This window comes from Phyllobates terribilis, unplaced genomic scaffold (genome assembly GCF_046119375.1).
Source record: "Phyllobates terribilis strain yellow unplaced genomic scaffold, ASM4611937v1 Scaffold_11__3_contigs__length_659146591, whole genome shotgun sequence".
NCBI classification, from domain to species: domain Eukaryota; kingdom Metazoa; phylum Chordata; class Amphibia; order Anura; family Dendrobatidae; genus Phyllobates; species Phyllobates terribilis.
Genome location: NW_027362771.1, coordinates 231,395,809 through 231,415,608, shown reverse-complemented (window position 1 = coordinate 231,415,608; position 19,800 = coordinate 231,395,809). Strand labels below are relative to the sequence as shown.

The window sequence follows — 19,800 nt, the reverse complement described above, 5'->3', positions numbered from 1 at the left end:
TCATGTTACGCTGCCTTTCCCATGACCCTTGGGTTCTCAAAATTTTGGGTGACAGTCATTACTGGTTGGTGACACTTCTGTGGCCTTGTTACTGTGTCTTTAAATTCTTAGTGGGGTTTTTCCTAAAATTGGTCAGTCATTGGACTCACTGCATACCCTATAACTGTATAGATGACCCTCTCCTTTCTAATGGGAACATGTCGTAACTTGTTACTGTGGCCCTGCTCCGTGTGTATTTAAATTCTTAGTGGGGTTTTTCCTAAAATTGGTCAGCCGTTGGACTCACTGCATACCCTATAACGGTATAGCAGACCCTCTCCTTTCTAATGGGAACATGTCATACCTTGTTACTGTGGCCCTGCTCCGTGTGTCTTTAAATTCTTAGTGGGGTTTTTCCTAAAATTGGTCAGCCATTGGATTCACTGCATACCCTATAACAGTATAGCTGACCCTCTCCTTTCTAATGGGAACATGTTGTACTTGTTACTGTGGCCCTGCTCTGTGTGTCTTTAAATTCTTAGTGGGGTTTTTCCCAAATTTTGGCTGCCCTTGCAGTCACAGCATGGGCATTACCACTATAGGAGACCCGTTCCTTTATAATGGGAACATTTTTTTTACTGAGACCCTCCTCTATGTCTCTTCAAAGGGGTATTGGGTTGCGTCCAAATTTTTGGCAGCCCTTGCAGTCACTGGATATGCAATAACAGTATAGGAGACCCACTTGTTAATAATGGGAACAACAAAGCATAGCCGGCTGATGGCTCTCTATCAATAGCTAGGGCCGACTGCTGGCCTTTTAAGAATAGTAAGGACCGTCTGATGTCCCTGTAAAAATAGGCTTTATGACTTTCAGAGTCCCTCCATCATAAATAAAAAAGGATGTTTCTGATGATGTGTCACACACCACATTGCCAGATAAGGTTGTAAATTGTTAAAATGACATTTCCCGGTGAATGCATTTGTCTTAAAAAATAACGTACAAAAAACAAAACAATAGGATCTCTCTTTAGTATAAAAAACAGCGTCACCAATTTAACCTCAATGTAATCACATTGTTCAGCTCATGCACCTACTCCTCCTCCATCTCCGAAATGATCACATCAGTCACAAGCTGACAGCACTGCAGCACTGCCTTGGCCAAGCGGCAACAGGCTGTACTGAAGATAACATGCTTAATGCTTAATTGACAAGCCGACCAGTGCTGCAGAGTTGTTGAAAGCTGTAACATAGCAGCCTGATCTGTGGCTCTCACCGCTGAACGTACAGCCAGGCATGGTCGTGTGTGACAATGAGCGGAACCTGGTGATGGAGAAATGACAGCCGGGGTAGATACGGTTTCCCTCTATGCCAGTCCTTTCACCGAGCTAAAGAATATGGCTGTGGTGAAATACAACTCCCACTGAGAAGCTGTTTCAGATTGAAAAACATTGTGCCCACCAGAGGATTTGATTCTGAGGGTTAACCTTCTTCACCCGCTCAAGAGCCCCATAACAGCTGCAAAGTTAGCGCTATCATGAACTCTCCTGAGGTAGAAGCCAAGGCACACCAGAGGATTCTCTGCTGGGACCGTCCAACCCTGCCGAGAAGCAGTCCTGGCTAAGAAAAGTGTGTGGGAAGGTTCCCGGACACTCTATGGCTGCTTTTTCACTGAGGAGGAAACACACGCAAACACGGGGAGAACATACAAAGTCCTTGCAGATGTTGTCCTTGCTGGGATTTGAACCCAGGATCCAAGCGCTGCAAGGCTTCAGTGCTAATCACGGATCCAATGTGCTGCGGTTCACCCTCTAATATCTAACAGGCTGGAGAAACTTGCACCTACTGCCACTCTATCGTCAGTTCCTTTGTGAGAAAATGTATTTGGGCAGCCACTCAGTCTACCAAATAAAATTCCTGAGAAGGAAATTGGGGATAGCTTCGCTACTGGTACTGGAGGCAGTGCTAATACCATGGCGTCGTACCATAGTTTGCTGGAAATATTCCAGGCTGGTAGGAGGCAAGCAAAGTCCCACAGAAAAGTACCAGCAGTAATGTTCAGGCCACATTTCAAGTGCAAGCAGCTTTAGAGGACTTCCTGGGAGAAATGAAACACAGGTTAGATACGGTTTCCCTCTATGCCAGTCCTTTCACCGAGCTAAATACAGCTCTCAGCAAAAAAAGTTGTGGACTGGCTCCGTACCGTCCCTGGCCACATTCACCTGTCCACGTGTTTGTGGTTAGGTGGTCCTTCCCAGTAAGTGCACTGGGGAGGGCGCGGGTAATGTTTTGGGACCCGTGCTTGTGGAAGGCGGAGGCAATACCGGGAAATATAGTGGCGGCTGGGGACCGAGTATGGACACCCGGCCACCGCCGGCATGAGGTTTTGAAAAGCTTCCGCCTCCACGAGCCGAAAAGGCCACATTTCAAGTGCAAGCAGCTGTCAAAAATTTGGCAGTATAGTATTGCAGCCTGTGGGTGGGTGAGTGGCTGCCTGCATACTTGCGCTTGCATTCCAAGGAATGGGGTAGGGACAACTGAACGCTGCAGTGGGACAAGGACGTGGACGGTGATTGTTGCAAGTCTGCAATGACAGGTGCATGGCATGAGGCATCTTCGCATGCACCAAGGATCACTTATGCTGGGCACACTTTTAGGCAGTGACATGGGAGTCAGAAATGCTTCCAGAGGTGATCCCCATGCTGTTCCCATGTCTTTTCAGCACTTTACGCATGTGTTTGATGATGTGTCACACACCACATGGCCAGAGAAGGTTGTAAAATGTTAAAATGACATTTCCTGGTGAATGCATTTGTCTTGGTTGAAAGCAATTCAAAAGTGCAAAAACGCATCAAAAACGCTACGTGTGAACATAGCCCAAGTTGTGGAGGAGTATTTTTGTTTTTGGCTATTTATTTTGCCTTATATACAAGTCAACACCCTGGAAATATTTTCCAGGAAAATCCATTTTGGTTTAGTTTTTGTATGTTTTATTGTGAGTCCGTAAAAGTGGCGTAATACTCTGACGACGTTGCTGACAACAGTGTTCTGGGAGTCAGAGATGCTTCCAGGGATCTTCCCCATGCTGTTCCCATGTCATTTGAGCACTGTTCCCAACAATTTGGCCAATTTTTAGGCCCTCTGCAAACCGCCGGGGGGAGCCACGTGAAAAATGCTCGAGTTTCCCATGGACTTACATTGGGCTCGTTGCTCGGGTCGAGCACCCGAGTATTTCAATTTGCTCCACCCGAGCAACGAGTACCCAAGCATTTTAGTGCTCGCTCATCACTAATGGTGAACGTTGGTGGACATGCCTTTTTCAGGTCTCTCCAGAGATGCTCAATTGGGTTTAGGTCAGGGCTCTGGCTGGGCCAGTCAAGAATAGTCACAGAATTGTTCTGAAGCCACTCCTTTGTTATTTTAGCTATGGGCTTAGGGTCATTATCTTGTTGGAAAGTGAACCTTCGGCCATGTCAGAGGTCCAGAGCACTCTGGAAGAGGTTTTCATCCAGGATATCTCTGTATTTGGCCGCATTCATGTTTCCTTCAATTACAACCAGTCGTCCTGTCCCTGCAGCTGAAAAACACCCCCATAGCATGATGCTACCACCACCATGTTTCACTGCTGGGATTGTATTGGGCAGGTGATAATGCCTGGTTTTCTCCACACATACCGCTTAGAATTATCACAATAAAGTTCTATCTTCATCTCATCAGACCAGAGAATCTTATTTCTCATAGTCTGGGCGTCCTTCATGTGTTTTTGAGCAAACTCTATGCAGGCTTTCATATGTCTTGCACTGAGGAGAGGCTTCCGTCGGGCCACTCCGCCATAAAGGCCCAACTGGTGGAGGGCTGCAGTGATAGTTGACTTTGTGGAACTTTCTCCCATCTCCTTACTGCATCTCTGGAGCTCAGCCACAGTGATCTTGGGTTTTTTCTTTACCTCTCTCACCAAAGCTCTTCTCCCATGATTTCTCAGTTTGGCTGGATGGCCAGGTCTAGGAAGACTTCTGGTGGTCCCAAACTTCTTCCATTTAAGGATTATGTAGGCCACTGTGCTCTTAGGAACCTTGAGTACTGCAGAAATTCTTTTGTAACCTTGGCCAGATCTGTGCTTTGCCACAACTCTGTCTCTGAGCTCCTTGGGCAGTTCCTTTGAGCTCATGATTCTCATTTGGTCTGACATGCATTGTGAGCTGTGAGGTGTTATATAGACACGTATGTGCCTTTCCAAATCAAGTCCTGTCAGTTTAATTAAACACAGCTGGACTACAATGAAGGAGTAGAACCATCCCAAGGAGGATCACAAGGAAATGGACAGCATGTGACTTAAATATGAGTGTCTGAGCAAAGGGTCAAAATACTTATGACCATGTGATATTTCAGTTTTTCTTTCTTAATAAATATGCAAGAAATTCTACATTTCTGTTTCTTTCAGTCAAGATGGGGTGCAGAGTGTACTTTAATGAGAAAAAAAAATGAACTTTTTAGAATTTACCAAATGGCTGCAATGAAATAAAGAGTGAAAATTTAAAGATGTCTGAATACTTTCCGTACGCACTGTATATAGACCTGATGACGCTGTGCGGCCAGCCAATCACGGTAATGCCCACAACCAACATGGCTACAGCCTTACAGTGCGAGGCAAGCAATCCTTGCATGTTCATTGGCTCTCTAAAGAGTGCCAAACATGCAGGGCAGGGACCCGAGTTCCCGCCCGAGCAACCCGGAAATACGCGCTGACCTTGTCGAGCACCGTGATGCTCGGGTGAGTACCGAGCAGTGGCGAGCACGTTCACTCATCACTATTGGACACTCTAAAATACTACCTCTTAGGCAGGAAGTTCAGGCTGGTATCAGACCATGCTCCACTAAGGTGGATGAGCGAGAAGAAGGGAAACAATGCCTGAGTGACCAGGTGGTTCCTTCGCTCTCCAGGACTGTAGCTTCCATGTAGAGCATAGGCCTGGAAAACTGCATGGCAATGTTGACGCATTGTCGAGGGTCCACTGTATGTTAGCAGAAGGTTCCAAGCCCCCCGGATTTGGGCAGAGGGGGGTTATGTAAGATGGCCTCCGGATATGTCCTTGAGGGGAGATTTGCATCACTGAGGTTGGTAGCTTCAGTGATGTAAAGCCGGGAAAGCATGCTTCAGCACACATAGTGCTGAGAGGGTTAATAGGGCGTAGTAGGGCTAGTTTTTACGAGCAGTCATAAGAGATGGGAGGTATAGGCTGCTCACATATCCCCACCCCAGGGCGTGTGTATAAAATGGAGACCGAATGTCTCATTCGGGGTCTGTGGCTGGAGGTGTGGAGACCTCCAGAGTGCTTATGTTAAAGGACACTGACCTTGAGCGCTCAATCTCGCCGTATTGTATGGACTGTTTATTTTCTGTTTTGTTACCCGGTGCCGGACAAGGCAGTCTTTCGTTTACTTCTAAAAGTACAGTTTATGAAAGTATAATAGACCTGCCGTGGACGTTTTTAACACTAGGACTACTGGACTCGTGACCCCGCCTAGAACTACTGAAAGGAGTCATTTTGACTCCTTGCTTGTTTTCGTTTATTATTAGAGTTTCATTTGTGGTTATTTATTAATAATTATATTTTTTGTAATGTATTATTATTGTGAGATCCAACAGTAATGCTTTTGATTGTTTTTTTTCTGCTTTTCTTATTTTTCTACAGAAAATAACAATAATTATAATAGACGTTTTTCAAACATTTTTTTTTATTCAAGTGCACACATATAAACAACAACTGAAGAACAAAAAGCAGAGAAAATGTAGGTGGAGGAGCATAAAAATGAAAATATGGCGCAGAATTCACCTTCTAAACATTTGGTGTTTCGCATTTTAGGCATTGCCTTTGATTTATGGCAGTACATTGCCCACACAAAGACTTACCACAAGTCTTACAATTTCCGACAGATCTATTTTTCTTGCACTTTTCTTTGATCTGGCAAAATTTTGTTTGAACCATCACTTCTGAGCATGTAGATACTTGGGACGTGGAACCCTTTTCCCTATCTGTGACATAAGGACCACCCAACTCTCTCACAAGCGTTTGCAAAAATGCCTTGTGTGACATTTTTTTGGTGGGTAATCTCCTTGAATATTATCCATGCATTTATACCCGCAAAGTCTAAGGCATTTTCAAATGCATGAACAGGCCATCTCCTTGTGCATGTTTGTGTGGTATATTTTCGTGCCATCTGATCCACTACATCTACTCCATATTTTGTTTCATTGTAAAACTTTACCGTTTCTGGAGTTTTTTTAGCGGAATCAGACGCAACAACAACATCTGGATGGACGGAACTCAAAATGACAACATTTGTGTTGGGCTTTCCTTGATATACTGTAAGTGTAAAATTGTCTTCATTTCTAAACACTTTAGTGTTGTACAATTCCTCTTTCATGGATTTTATTTCTTTAGGCACTTCTCGCCTTATCTTGTTCAGTGTTCCCACGATGGTTGTTCCTTTGCTTTTTAGCTGTTTAGCTAATTTTACTGAAGTAAAATAATTATCGGTTGTAACATTGCAACCTTTTTTCAAAAACGGGTCCAATAACTTCATTACCACATGGTCAGCTAAACGGTCCTCAGCACGGCGTGTGTCATCTTTGCCTAGATAAGGGAAGCCATTTGCCAGATATTTGCTCCTCTTATCAACAGCTAGCCAATATTTGTGGCCATATTTATCTGGTTTGGAAGGCATGTCCTGCTTGAATGGACACCTAGTTTTGCTTGGGAAAAGTTGCTCATCCACCGTTATGTATGGGCCAGGTTTGTAACACGCAATACAATTTTCAATAAACCTGTCCCACACAGTAGAAAATAGAGCAAACTTGTCCGTTTGCAGTCTCTCCGATCGAGTAGATTTCTCATCAAATCTGAGAAACCTCATAATTTCAACAAAGCGGTCCCTAGACATTGTCGCTTTGCAAAACGGTATTCCCCAGTCATTACACCAAATACTGCTAATCGAGTGACGGTTCGTGCCAGATATTCCACGAGCATAGAATATTGCAATGAATGCATCTAGCTCCTCATCAGATAGAGTAAACTGTAAATTATTGTTCCTGCATGCTTCTGCAAGCGTACAGTTCTTTATATGTGTCAATATATATGAATCAAAAAATAAACGCCATGCGCTCAAAGGACTATCGATAATGATATTTCTTCTGGCGTATTCTGTAGGGCCAGGTGCTTCTCGAAGAATATTTTGGCTGTCACGCCTACCAGGCAAGTGTTCTCCAATTTCAACAGGTTTCCATTGAATACCATCCGCTGAAACTAGTATTCCTTCAGATTCGCCTTCTCTGGTGTTTGTTGTTGCATTACCTTCGCCGCCATCGTTATCTGTTGTTCTTTCATTTCTGGGACGTTTTGCTGATTTTTTCTGTCCACGACCAGGAGGATGGTCACGAGGCAAAATAACTGCATGAGCCCGATCCCCAGTTGATGTGCTTGGAATATCTGTAAAAAAGTTGATGAATATTTAGAATTTTTGTTTTGTAAGGGTCCGTGCACACTGGCTGGATTAGCGGCGGAATATCCGACCGGATATTCTCACCACAATCCGGCCCGTACCTGCCCGCTCAGGTACAGAGCGGAGTTTCATACCTGAAGCTCCGCTCCGAACCCCGGGCTGGAGCCGCTGTCTGGGACGGAGCCGTGCTCGCGCGTAAGCAAGCGCTGCTCTGTCCCTGACAGCGGCTCCAGCCCGGGGTTTGGAGCGGAGCTTCAGGCATGAGCGGGCAGGTACGGCCTGTATTGCAGCAAGAATATCCAGATGGCTATTCAGCCAGAATTCTGCTAGTGTGCACAGGCCCTAACTCAGTGTGTGGAAGAACAAATAAATACACATAACTACTTACCTTCTGGATTTGTTCCTTCTGAGTCTTCAGATTCACTTGATATGTTCTGAGGAATGAAATCTTCATCACTGTCAGAATCAAATACATGTTCCTGCAATTCGGATTCCGATTCATCCTCCGGTATGGATTGCAAAGTAGCCAGAATATCCTGAGGCTTTATCAAACGTCTTCTCTCCATATTCCTCACAAATTCCATAATTCTATATAGTTCCCTGCTGAAAAATAGAAATGAAATGAAAACTAAAAGAAATAATAACTGTTCTGCCACCTTCAAAAGTAGGTGGGCTGAATCAGTTGACAGACAGCTAAACTATTTCATAACAATTCATACCTGTATGAGTCTTCAGAGCTCGTATGTCTGCGTCTGTTCTCTTTGTCTCTTCAGCTGAACTGAAAGTAAAGTTACTATACAGAATACTGTCTCCTGCTAGGACCTTAGAAAAACACCACCCTTCATTAGCATAAGATAAGAGCCTAGAGTAAACAAGCTATTTTGTTCAGCATTACACAGTAATACAAGCAGGTAAAACACAAGGAAAATGTGAAAAGTTGACATGTAAATTGAACTACATCTATATGAACATCAGGGTAAATAAGACAGAGTGAAAAAATTATGCACAAAACTTTATAGCAACATTTAGTGACAAAAGGACCTCAAAATATAGTAGGGAGTCAAAATGACTCCCTTCAGTAGTTCTTGGTAAATTTTGAAAAAAACGCGCAAATTTTTCACCAAAATTATTTATTCTCACAAAATCTTTTTTCACATCATATTTGAGGAAAAGTCACCGAGTTTCAAGCCGGAATTCTGAAAAATGTAGTCACAGAAGAGAAATAAAAAACGAAAGGAGTCAAAATGACTCCATCAGTAGTTCTAGTGTTAAAGAAATAGTATTCTGTGCCTACCTCTAACGAGGCTGAGTGAGTACCAAACCCTACAATACCTAATATATAGTTACCATACATTGTGCCATTTTTTAGAACCCTGGTGCCCCTTTTCTTTGCCTCAAAATGCATTCACAGCCTCAAATGGAGCGTTGTAGAAAGTCTAAGACATGGGTTCACTCCCATCCACCACTCATGGTAGGTCCAGCTGTGCCCATTCTGAGCCTTCCGCTGCATTTCTCAGCACAGTGTTTCCGGTTGCCAAATGAACATTAGAGTCACAGAAGAAGAGAGGAATTCTGCACTTAAATCCCAGGGCAGTGGAGGGACATTGGGGCATGCCGCAGACTTTTCATTGTGGGGTGGAATATCACTTTAAAGAGAAGGAACCCAGCCCTCATGAGACTCTATGCAGTATTCTCTTACTTCTCTATTTAGGAGAACTTTAAAGTTAGCAAACTAGGGGTAGTGAAATTGATCCCAGGCTCTTATGTCACACAAAAGCCAGGTCACTCTGTCTTGGGTAATAAAACTGTACTATAATAGTACACTTTTTACAATCTCTTCTATGGGTCCATTTTTCTGTATTTGCTATGGACTATACATAGTACTGAGTATTAGACCAGCTGCTGCACTCTACACATCTATGTTTTACTCTGAAATGCTGATATGCTACTGTTTTTCACAGAAAAACATAATTGAAATCATGGGTAAGGACGAGATGACTAGTCCTAGAGGCAGTTATCTGCCGGTTTCTTCCTGTCTGCTTAGCAAGACTGGGAGTTTTTTTCTTATACACAGTTTGCTTGCCAGAACAATAAGACTGGGGCTACATGGTGACTTTGGCCACTACATCGCAGCACCATATAAGTGAATGGGGTCACATTACGACCCTGAAAGAACTGCAACCGCAACAAGCCAGTCATAAGAAGTTCAACTTTGCATTTTTTTCCCAACTTGGTTGTCACAGTTACATGGTGTGGGGAGCAATGTGACCCAGATTTACTTGCATTCTGCTGTGATATAGCGATTACACCTAACAAATTTGGTTGCGTGACAGGTGTTCTGGCCAAAGTCTCTGTGTAGCCCGAGCCTTAGCTATAATAGTGCACGTACTATCGCTGTAGAAAAAGACATGAACCTCACCATCCAAACTTATACATTGACCTATTGCTGAACAAAATAAACATGAGGTTCTTACTTTAACATTCTGATCAGTCTGTATGAAGCCCACTTCCACATCACAACGAACTTCTTAGTGGGTCCCTGACCTTGAAAGTCATAAAGGTCATAATAATGCACTTACTTGCCCTGACGCTATTTTACAAGCAATCACGATTGCATTGCCTCCACAAATAAAGCACTTACTTATCCTGGAGATTATAAGTGCTGATGACAGCAAGGAAAACAGATTTTTTGATCAGCCTGTATGCTGGTTCTACACAGGGAGATTTAGGGTCAGACATAAGGGCCAGAATACTTTGTCTACATGACTGCTGGGACATTATTGTGAGGGGCTGTATGCTATATGTTATTCCCCTGCCCAGGCTCCAGCACCGAACCACAGGTGTCCTGTTTGCTTCAGCTGGCACTCTTTGCTTTTGTGCACATTGGGTTACTATGCTAACCCGGCACGCACCTCTTGATGCTCACTTAGGCAGATGCTCAATGCCAATTCTCTGGTAGTGTGCGCACGCCACTACCACGTCTGTTACAGGAGTTTATCCCTATACTAACCCATCTCTGATGCAACTATATACAGTGTACATTCCGGCAAACACTGCTCTGTTGCTCTTAGCTGATGTCCACACACTCAGTTCTGCTACTTTAAAGTTTCTGACTACTGACTTGACGCGCCCCCATGGCCGTGGGGTACTCGGCAGCCGGGCCTCCGGTTGCCGGGGAATATCACGGTGGCTGGCCCGGTCCGTGACCCAGGACGGTCAGTGCAAAAGGGGAATATTTTTACTGTATATGGGGTTTTTGGAATAGTGTTCGTGAAGCCACCTGTGGATTGCGGCCAAAAGGAACTGCCGCTGCGGAGTAGTCCTCTGGAGCTGGTGTTGCGGGAGCAGGGGTGGTGTGGCTCTCCACAGGTAGAGCTAGCTCCAGGGCAGTGTAAGGTGATGTGGGTTGCGCTGGGCGTTGTAGTGCAGGGAGGGAACGATGGCGCAGATTAAAGAATGGACGGAGGCAGTGTGGTGCAGTCATCCGAGTTTTTACTCACAGTTCTTGTGACAGTTCCACTGGCGCACTGTACAAGGGTCAGCCTCCCACGTCGCGCTGCGTTCACCAGGCAGGGGTTCAGTACTTCCTCAGGTAGATCAGGAGCACCTGGCAGAACTCCACTTCCTTGTGTTCCTATCTAGACCGTCTTCACGCTGGGTCTCTCTCCCTCCTGCCGTGTGCTTCCCACTCTCAATCCTGCTCGGGTACTCTGAAGTCCCTCCTGTCCGTCGGAGTTCACAGACCTGCTTGACCCTCACAGGGATTAGAATGAGGCTTTGACAACTGACTATATAAGCCAGAAGCCTCCGTTTTTTTCAGCCGGGACTTGAAGTACATGACTGGGCCAGGGGCCAGTCCCCTTCCTGCGGCCTACGATCCCTCTGTCTTCTGACAGATGTGGGGTGTACGGGTGCCTTCCTGCACTCGCCGTACCCCCTAGGATCCCTTCTGTAGAATGGAGCCTACTCCCTGCTCCCCTCCTGGGCCTCTGACACTGGGCCCTACTTGTGGAGCAGAGCTCCTACTGAGACTCTGCTCCCGGACTGTTCTTCTGAAATCTCCTCAGCTATCTGCCACCCTAAGATGGCTTCCCTATTTTATACTCCTACCAAAGTGGTCCCCCTAACTACTTCCTCCCCCCACACCCACTACTGGTTCCCCCTACCTCTGGGTTCCCCCCACTCCAGCCAGGGTCAGGGCTCAGCGGGAACATACATTGCGTCTTGCCCTTCCAGCTCGCCTGGAGCAGTGTAGTGTTGGATGCAGGTGTTGGGGTTCCAGGCAGCACTCCCTCCCTATCAGAGAGAAGGAGACACCACACCTCTGCGTGAGGTGCAGTACCTCTGTGGCGACTGAACCCTCAGGGGCGCCACAGAATCAGGTCTGCTGTTTAAAAGATATGTGTTCGCACACTCAACTCTGCTAGTCCAGGTTGCCAGTCTGCCGTGTCCCCTCTGCTGTTCCAAGGTGTTGCCTTTTTCATAAATCTTAAATCTGCTATACCAAAGTGCTGTTCACACACTTGGCTTTTCTACAACTAGGTGCTTGCCTGCAGTTTCAGCTCTTCTGTTTCAAAGTGCTGATCGAACTTTCAACAAGCTAGAACAAGGTATCTGTTTGCCATTGCAGCTCTACTTTTCTAAGGTTCTGTCTTTATTGCTGACTATACTGTACCAAGGTGCCCAACCAAACACATTTCCCTGCCACTCCAATGTGCCAACCAGCATACCCAGCTCTACTGATCCTTACTGCTCAATAAGCCGTCTGGCTTATCTAACTCTGCTGTATCAACACCTTTGTTCGATCTGTGCGGTTCACCCTGTCCTATGGTTTAGTAAATCCACCTCACCAGGTAATCCATAACACTGTATTAAAGGGCTTGTATATTGTGAGTAGAGATGAGCGTTGTTCGACTCGAACTGTTCGCCAATCTCAAATTCGAGCTGTTTTGAGCGGTGTTCGAGCCGTTCGGCGAACACGAACGATTTGAAAAAATTCCGGCTGTTCGAGGTTATGTTCGATAACTGTTCGTGCACCAAAATCATAACTGGATTTTTTCACAGTAATGCTGATAATCAATGTTAATACGCAGTTTGAGTGTACAGCGGGGCGGGGGGAGGGGCAGGGGATGGATCTCTGCAGAAATAATGAAGATCTCCATTTTTTTTTCTCTTTCCCGCATTTACAGTGGGGAGGTGCAATCTGTCAGCCTATCAGCAGCGCACACACGGAGAGAACTGCTTTTTTTCACACAAGCAAGGGCATGTGTCATTGGCTGTGTATGTCACATGTCCTTGCCCTATAAGACCCAGCCATTTTCCCCATCGCCACCATTTTCTCACTGCTGCAGCTGCGTGTTAGACGGCACCGCTGTTGCTGTATGCGCTATACTTTCAGTGTTAATTTCAAGCCAATTTTCTCTGAAATATACAGATAGCTTGGGAGTAGGGAATAGTTGTGATTGCAGTCCTTTTGAGGACTAGGTTACAGCATTTCCTACGACTTTTAGCAGGCAGCTCTGTGCTCTGAAATAGATAGGTTGGAAGTAGGGACTAATTGTAATTGCAGTCCTTTTGAGGACTATTTTACAGCATTTCCTAGGACTTTTTGCCAGGCAGGTCTGTGCCAGTGCTGTGCAAGTGTTTTTCACAGCATTTGGCTACATCTAGCTAAGCAAATCCTTTTTGGCCTCTTGCAGGGTGTGTTAGTCAGTGGAGTAGCGTATCTGTGTTGCAAGCTACACCACCTGTGTATAGAATACAATTTTTTTTACTGCACCTAGCCAAGTAAAACCTTTTGGGCATAGCATCATTCTATTAGGCCAAATATACTAAGCTCCACCAGCTTGCAAATTAGTAATAATTTTTATCTGCATCTAGCTCGGAAAATAATTTTGGGCTTGTAGCAGTGTGTGGGACTTATTCTTAGTCCATCTATACTAAGCTCCTCCAGCTTGCAAATTACAAATAATTTTTATCTGCATCTAGCTCTGAAAATAATTTTGGGCATAGTAGTAGTGTGTGGTACTCATTGTATTAGGCCATCTATACCAAGCTCCACCAGCTTTGAAATTAATAATAATTTTTAGCTGCATCTTGCCTGTAAAATAATTTTGGGCATATTAGTAGTGTGTGGTACTCATTCTATTAGGCCATCTATACTAAGCTCCACCAGCTTTCAAATTAATAATAATTTTTAGCTGAATCTTGCCTGGAAAATAATTTTGGGCATAGTAGCAGTGTGTGGTACTCATTGTATTAGGCCATCTATACCAAGCTCCACCAGCTTTGAAATTAATAATAATTTTTAGCTGCATCTTGCCTGTAAAATAATTTTGGGCATATTAGCAGTGTGTGGTACTCATTCTATTAGGCGATCTATACTAAGCTCCATCAGCTTTCAAATTACTAATAATTTTTAGCTGCATCTTGCCTGGAAAATAATTTTGGGCATAGTAGCAGTGTGTGGTACTCATTGTATTAGGCCATCTATACCAAGCTCCACAAGTTTTGAAATTAATAATAATTTTTAGCTGCATCTTGCCTGTAAAATAATTTTGGGCATATTAGCAGTGTGTGGTACTCATTCTATAAGGCCATCTATACTAAGCTCCACCAGCTTTCAAATTAATAATAATTTTTAGCTGCATCTTGCCTGTAAAATAATTTTGGGCATATTAGCAGTGTGTGGTACTCATTTTATTAGGCCATCTATACTAAGCTCCACCAGCTTTCAAATTAATAATAATTTTTAGCTGCATCTTGCCTGGAAAATAATTTTGGGCATATTAGCAGTGTGTGGTACTCATTCTATTAGGCCATCTATACTAAGCTCCACCAGCTTTCAAATTACTAATAATCTTTAGCTGCATCTTGCCTGGAAAATAATTTTGGGCATAGTAGCAGTGTGTGGTACTCATTTTATTAGGCCATCTATACCAAGCTCCACCAGGTTTGAAATTAATAATAATTTTTAGCTGCATCTTGCCTGGAAAATAATTTTGGGCATAGTAGCAGTGTGTGGTACTCATTGTATTAGGCCATCTATACCAAGCTCCACCAGCTTTGAAATTAATGATAATTTTTAGCTGCATCTAGCCCGGAAAATAATTTTTCTTCCCAATAGTGGTAGCAATAGAAATATGGGGTGCGCGCCTGGCTAACAAAAATATACGCTTCATAACAAAAAACACCAGCCTAGCTCACTGCATTAATAAGATGGCATCATCGTCTCTCCCAGTGCTAGGCCTACTACGCCGGCTAGCATTCCTGTGCCTAAAACACAATGTATGGGTCTGCGCTAGCCACGATGCTGAGGGGTCTAAAGCTGCTGCTAACGCTTTATCACAATTCAATTGGCAGATTTTCACAGAGCTCCTCCCCAACGCTTACGCATCGGGCAACACTTGCCCACCCTCCCTATGGGATCTAGTGGCGAATAGTTGATGCCATTAATCAGAGCGTCAGTTGCCCCGTCGACGTGGCAAGCATACAGTAAGGCATGAGAAGAGTAGACACAACTAGTAGCAGGCAGATGGGTTGACCAATGTGAACAAGCCAGATTACAAGTCACCATAGAATTTCTCCACCAGCTAATGATGAGGGGCATATCAGGGGCGTCAGCGCAGCGGTGTCTGACTGGAGTAGCATTTCACTTCCAACTACTGAACTGGGGAGATGTGACAAAGAAATTCATCATCAGACAATCCATAAAAGGGTGGAAAAGGGGTCAGCCAAGTCAGGAGTGTAGACGTCCCGTCCCGTGTCACTAAAACTGATTTCTCACATCATATCCCTAACACCATTAACATGACACTCACAATTTGAAGCAACACTACTGTCTGCTGCATTTGCGATCGCCTTCTTCGGGGCGCTATGCATAAGCGAATTAGTCCCTCAATCCAAAATTACCACCAGTGGAGGCTTATTACACCAGGACGTAGTCATAGCCAATAATGCAATACGTCTACGCATACGCCAATCGAAAACGGTTCCAGCGGGCAGGGGCACTTGGGTGCTTCTACAACCCACAAACGGTACACTGAGTCGGGTAACAATAGTAAAAACATATATAACCATCAGATCACAAAGTAATTTCTTCCTATTACACATTGATGGAATGCCATTATCAAGATACCTGTTCCAAGCTATATTTAATAAATGCATAACATCGGCAGGGAACCACCCCAAAGATTACGGGACACACTCATTCCGCATAGGCACGGCCACGGAAGCAGCAAGAGCAGGACTGTCAGAAACGGAAGTTCAGAGGATAGGGAGATGGCGATCCACGTGTTTGGCAAGATACATAAGACCGGACTTGTTATCCTAACGTGGTTTGTTTCTTTTACAGGTGACGCTAAGCCAACAGTGTGGGTGATAGGCCACTCGTATATATATTGGGCAGAAAAAAGGGCGAAAGTCCACCCAGGCGGGAGGAAATTAGAGTTTCATAACACATATTTCAACTGGAGAGGTATTAGAGGCCTGCTATGGCCACAGGTACTAATGGAGGCAATCAAGGTAGGGAGAGAGGCAAGAGGTCCGGTCATCTTAGTTATACAGGCCGGGGGAAACTACCTAGGTCATCACAAGAGCGCAAAACTAATGGCAATAATGAAACTAGACACTGAGCGCTTCAGAGAATTTTTCACAAAACTAACTATAGTATGGTCAGAGATTGTGCCGATAGCGGTATGGCAAGGTGCTCGAGACATCACGGCCATCGAACGGACAAGGCAGGTAATAAATATTCAGATGGCAAAATTTAGAAGAGACAGAGGCGGTGTAGTGATACACCGACAACTGGAAGGAGATAAAGCAGGCCTCATACGGCCCGACGGTATTCACTTAATGGATATTGGACTGGACATATTCCTGTCAGGACTCCAGGACCGGAGTGGAACAAGCATTAAGAGTGATGGATGGGGGTCAGAGTCCTGCATACGAGTACGCAGGATCCTCTGTGGCCTGGAAATAGAAAGGACATGTTGGAGAGTTACACTTGTTGGCCAACTTGCCGGTGTGGAGACCCAGGGCATGCTACAACAAGCTGAATTATTTTAGAAACAAAATGCCTTTCTAATGGAATGAGTATAAAGAGTTAATAAACCTGTGACCGATCCTCACCCATCCAGTTGTAAGAGTTACATTATTGTATTGTCAAGGAAAGGGGGGTGGTAGGGGGGCTGAGCGTCTGGGTTTGGTTGGAGGTCCCCACAGTCTGCCTAGGCTAGATGCATTTAAAAATTCTTATTAGATACACAGGCGGTGCAGCTTGCTACGCAGCTGGGCTACTACGCCCAAAGTATTGCCTAGGCTAGATGCAGTTAAAAATTCTACGCTGACTAGCAGACACTGAAGCTTTGGAGCAGACCTCTGAGTAAACAGCTCTTCAGACTCAACCATCTGTGTTACCCCAAGCCATAGTGTATGTATTTTCTTACAGTTAAAAGGGGGGGGGCGACCCAACCCACCTGGAATTGACGATGCCAACGTCATGTAAAACACAGTGTAACAAGGCCGGGTGGTGGAACCTCTGTGCCTTGGAACAAGGAGGGACCCCGAGGGGCAGGTGTTATACTTGGGACGCCCTTGTAATAGAGCAGGTGGCTCCCACGGGTCAGGTAGCTGGGACTGACCGGGGTAGCGGGTGGACACAACAGGTAGCAGTCTCTGGGTGAGTAGGTGGGTGGTCACGGGAAGTGACGGCTGAGCGGGTAAGAGTCTCTTGGCTGGCAGGCAGGCGGTCACGGCAAGTGACGGCTGAGCGTGTAAGAGTCTCTTGGCTGGCAGGCAGGCGGTCACGGCAAGTGACGGCAGAGCGGGTAAGAGTCTCTTGGCTGGCAGGCAGGCGGTCACGGCAAGTGACGGCTGAGCGGGTAAGAGTCTCTTGGCTGGCAGGCAGGCGGTCACGGCAAGTGACGGCTGAGCGGGTAAGAGTCTCTTGGCTGGCAGGCAGGCGGTCACGACAAGTGACGGCGGAGCCTCCAGGTAGGCTAGCAGGCGGGTAGCAGGTGAGCGCTCCCAGGTGAGCGGGCTAGCAGGTACGGCAGGTAGCAGGCAGGTAACTGGCAGGTGCTTCCTGGCCCGCAGGTGGACTTGCCCATAGACAGACTGGCGGATGCAGGAGACAGACTGTCGGCTGAAGAGAAGACAAGCAGGCAATCAGGACTGGTAGTCAGGCTGGCAACGGGACCTGAGGGCTGAAGCAGAGGTGAGTATGCTTTGCAACAACTTTGCTCGGGCCCCTCCATTTTAGAGGAGGTGCCTTATATATGGGAAGTCCTCCGGCTATTGGCCAGGGACTCCTTAGGACGGTGCGCGCGGTCCCTTTAAGAGAGGGGGAGCGCGCGCGCGCGCGCCCTAAGCACAGTGCCCGGGAAGGAACGCGTGCCGGCAGCAGCGAGGGAAGGAGCGCTGGAGGATGCCGTGCGCTGAACAGGAAGGTGAGAGGGACGGCGTCTCTGCCTAGCAGGAGGCAGAGATGCCGATGCAACAGTACCCCCCCCCCTTTTGGCCCCCCCTTTTTTAGGCCAGAGAGAAATTTCTCAAGGAGAAGCGGAGCGTTGATGTTCTCCCTGGGTTCCCAAGTTCTTTCCTCAGGACCAAACCCCTTCCAATCCACCAGAAAAAAGGTTCTCCCTCTTACCCTCTTGCTGGCCAGGATACTCTCCACTTCAAAGACGTCCTCAGCAGAAACCGGAGTAGGAGGAGTACCAGGATTGTCGGAAAAAGAGTTAAGGACAACGGGTTTGAGGAGGGATACGTGGAAGGAGTTGGGAATGCGTAGGGTGGCCGGGAGTTTTAATTTGTAGGCCACTGGGTTAATTTGCCTGAGGACTTCGAAGGGTCCGATGAATCGAGGGCCCAACTTGTAGGAGGGTACTTTGAGCCGCACATGTTTGGAAGAGAGCCAAACCTTGTCTCCCGGACGGAATTGAGGCGGATCCAGACGTCTTTTATCACCATATCTCTTCATCCGCTCAGAGGACAGAAGAAGAGCGGACCTGCTACTCTCCCAAATAGTAGAAAATTCGCTGACAAGAGACTCCGCGGCAGGGTTGTCCACAGAAGCGGAGACAGGAACTGGAATCCGGGGATGTTGGCCACCGACTATAAAGAACGGGGATTTGGAAGAGGATTCGCTCTCATGGTTATTATAAGAAAATTCGGCCCATGCTAGGAGATCCACCCAATCCGAATGGTGGGCATTAACGAAGTGCCGGAGGTAGCTGGTTAGGATCTGATTGATCCGCTCCACTTGACCATTGGACTGTGGGTGGTAAGCGGAGGAGAAATCCAGGGTGACGTCTAGCAACTTACATGTGGCTCTCCAGAAGCGTGAGGTGAACTGAACCCCACGATCCGACACGATGTGGAGGGGTAGGCCATGGAGACGGAAGCTGTGGCGGATAAAGTCTTTAGCCAGCTCAGATGCAGATGGGAGACCAGGCAGGGGAATGAAGTGGGCCATTTTAGAAAAGCGGTCAGCGACCACCCAAATGACTGTACAACCGGCAGAAACAGGAAGATCGGTGATAAAGTCCATAGCAATGTGCTGCCATGGAGCAACAGGTACGGGAAAGGGCAGGAGATGTCCAGCTGGTAGATGTCTGGGAACTTTGTTATGGGCACAGGATGAACAGGCCGCGACGAAGTCTACAACGTCCTTACGCAGGGTAGGCCACCAGTAATGCCGGGTAATGAGCTGGAAGGTCTTCTTTTGGCCAGCATGGCCAGCTAGTTTAGAAGAATGTCCCCAGCGAAGAACCCTCTCCCTATCTGGTACTGCTACAAACGTCTTTCCGGGTGGAAGACGAGTCAGATCCAAGGGGGCCACATTCATCACCTTGGAGGAGTCAATGATGTGCGTAGGCTCCTCCTCTTGATCGGAGGACAGGAAGGACTGGGACAAGGCATCAGCTTTGACGTTCTTGTCCGCCAGGCGGAAATGAAGTATGAAGTCGAAGCGGGCAAAAAACAACGACCACCGGGCCTGACGAGGATTAAGTCTTTGGGCATTTTGGAGATATGCCAGGTTTTTGTGATCCGTGTAGATGATCACCGGGTAAAGAGCCCTTTCAAGCAGATAGCGCCACTCCCCCAGCGCCAATTTGACGGCTAGCAATTCACGGTCTCCTTTGGAGTAGTTGCGCTCAGACGAGGAGAAGATTTTGGAGAAGAAGCCGCAGGTTACCATTCTCCCGGTAGAAGATTTTTGGGTGAGTACCGCTCCGGCTCCGGAGCAGGAGGCATCAACCTCCAGGTAGAATTGTTTATTGCAGTCCGGACGGTGCAGGACGGGGGCAGAGGCGAAGGCTC

The 19,800-nt window shown here is 46.3% G+C and overlaps 1 protein-coding gene across 1 annotated transcript in view; it reads right to left on the bottom strand.

Moving 5' to 3' along the window:
• Positions 1-19,800, bottom strand: part of LOC141167248 (uncharacterized) — a 130,442-nt gene that overhangs the window by 25,076 nt on the left and 85,566 nt on the right. The window contains exons 2-3 of the mRNA XM_073654685.1: positions 7,865-8,079; positions 6,275-7,463 (exon numbers count right to left, since the gene is read on the bottom strand). Coding sequence (XP_073510786.1) covers positions 6,275-7,463; positions 7,865-8,079 — 1,404 coding nt within the window. The remainder of the gene's footprint in view (positions 1-6,274; positions 7,464-7,864; positions 8,080-19,800) is intronic.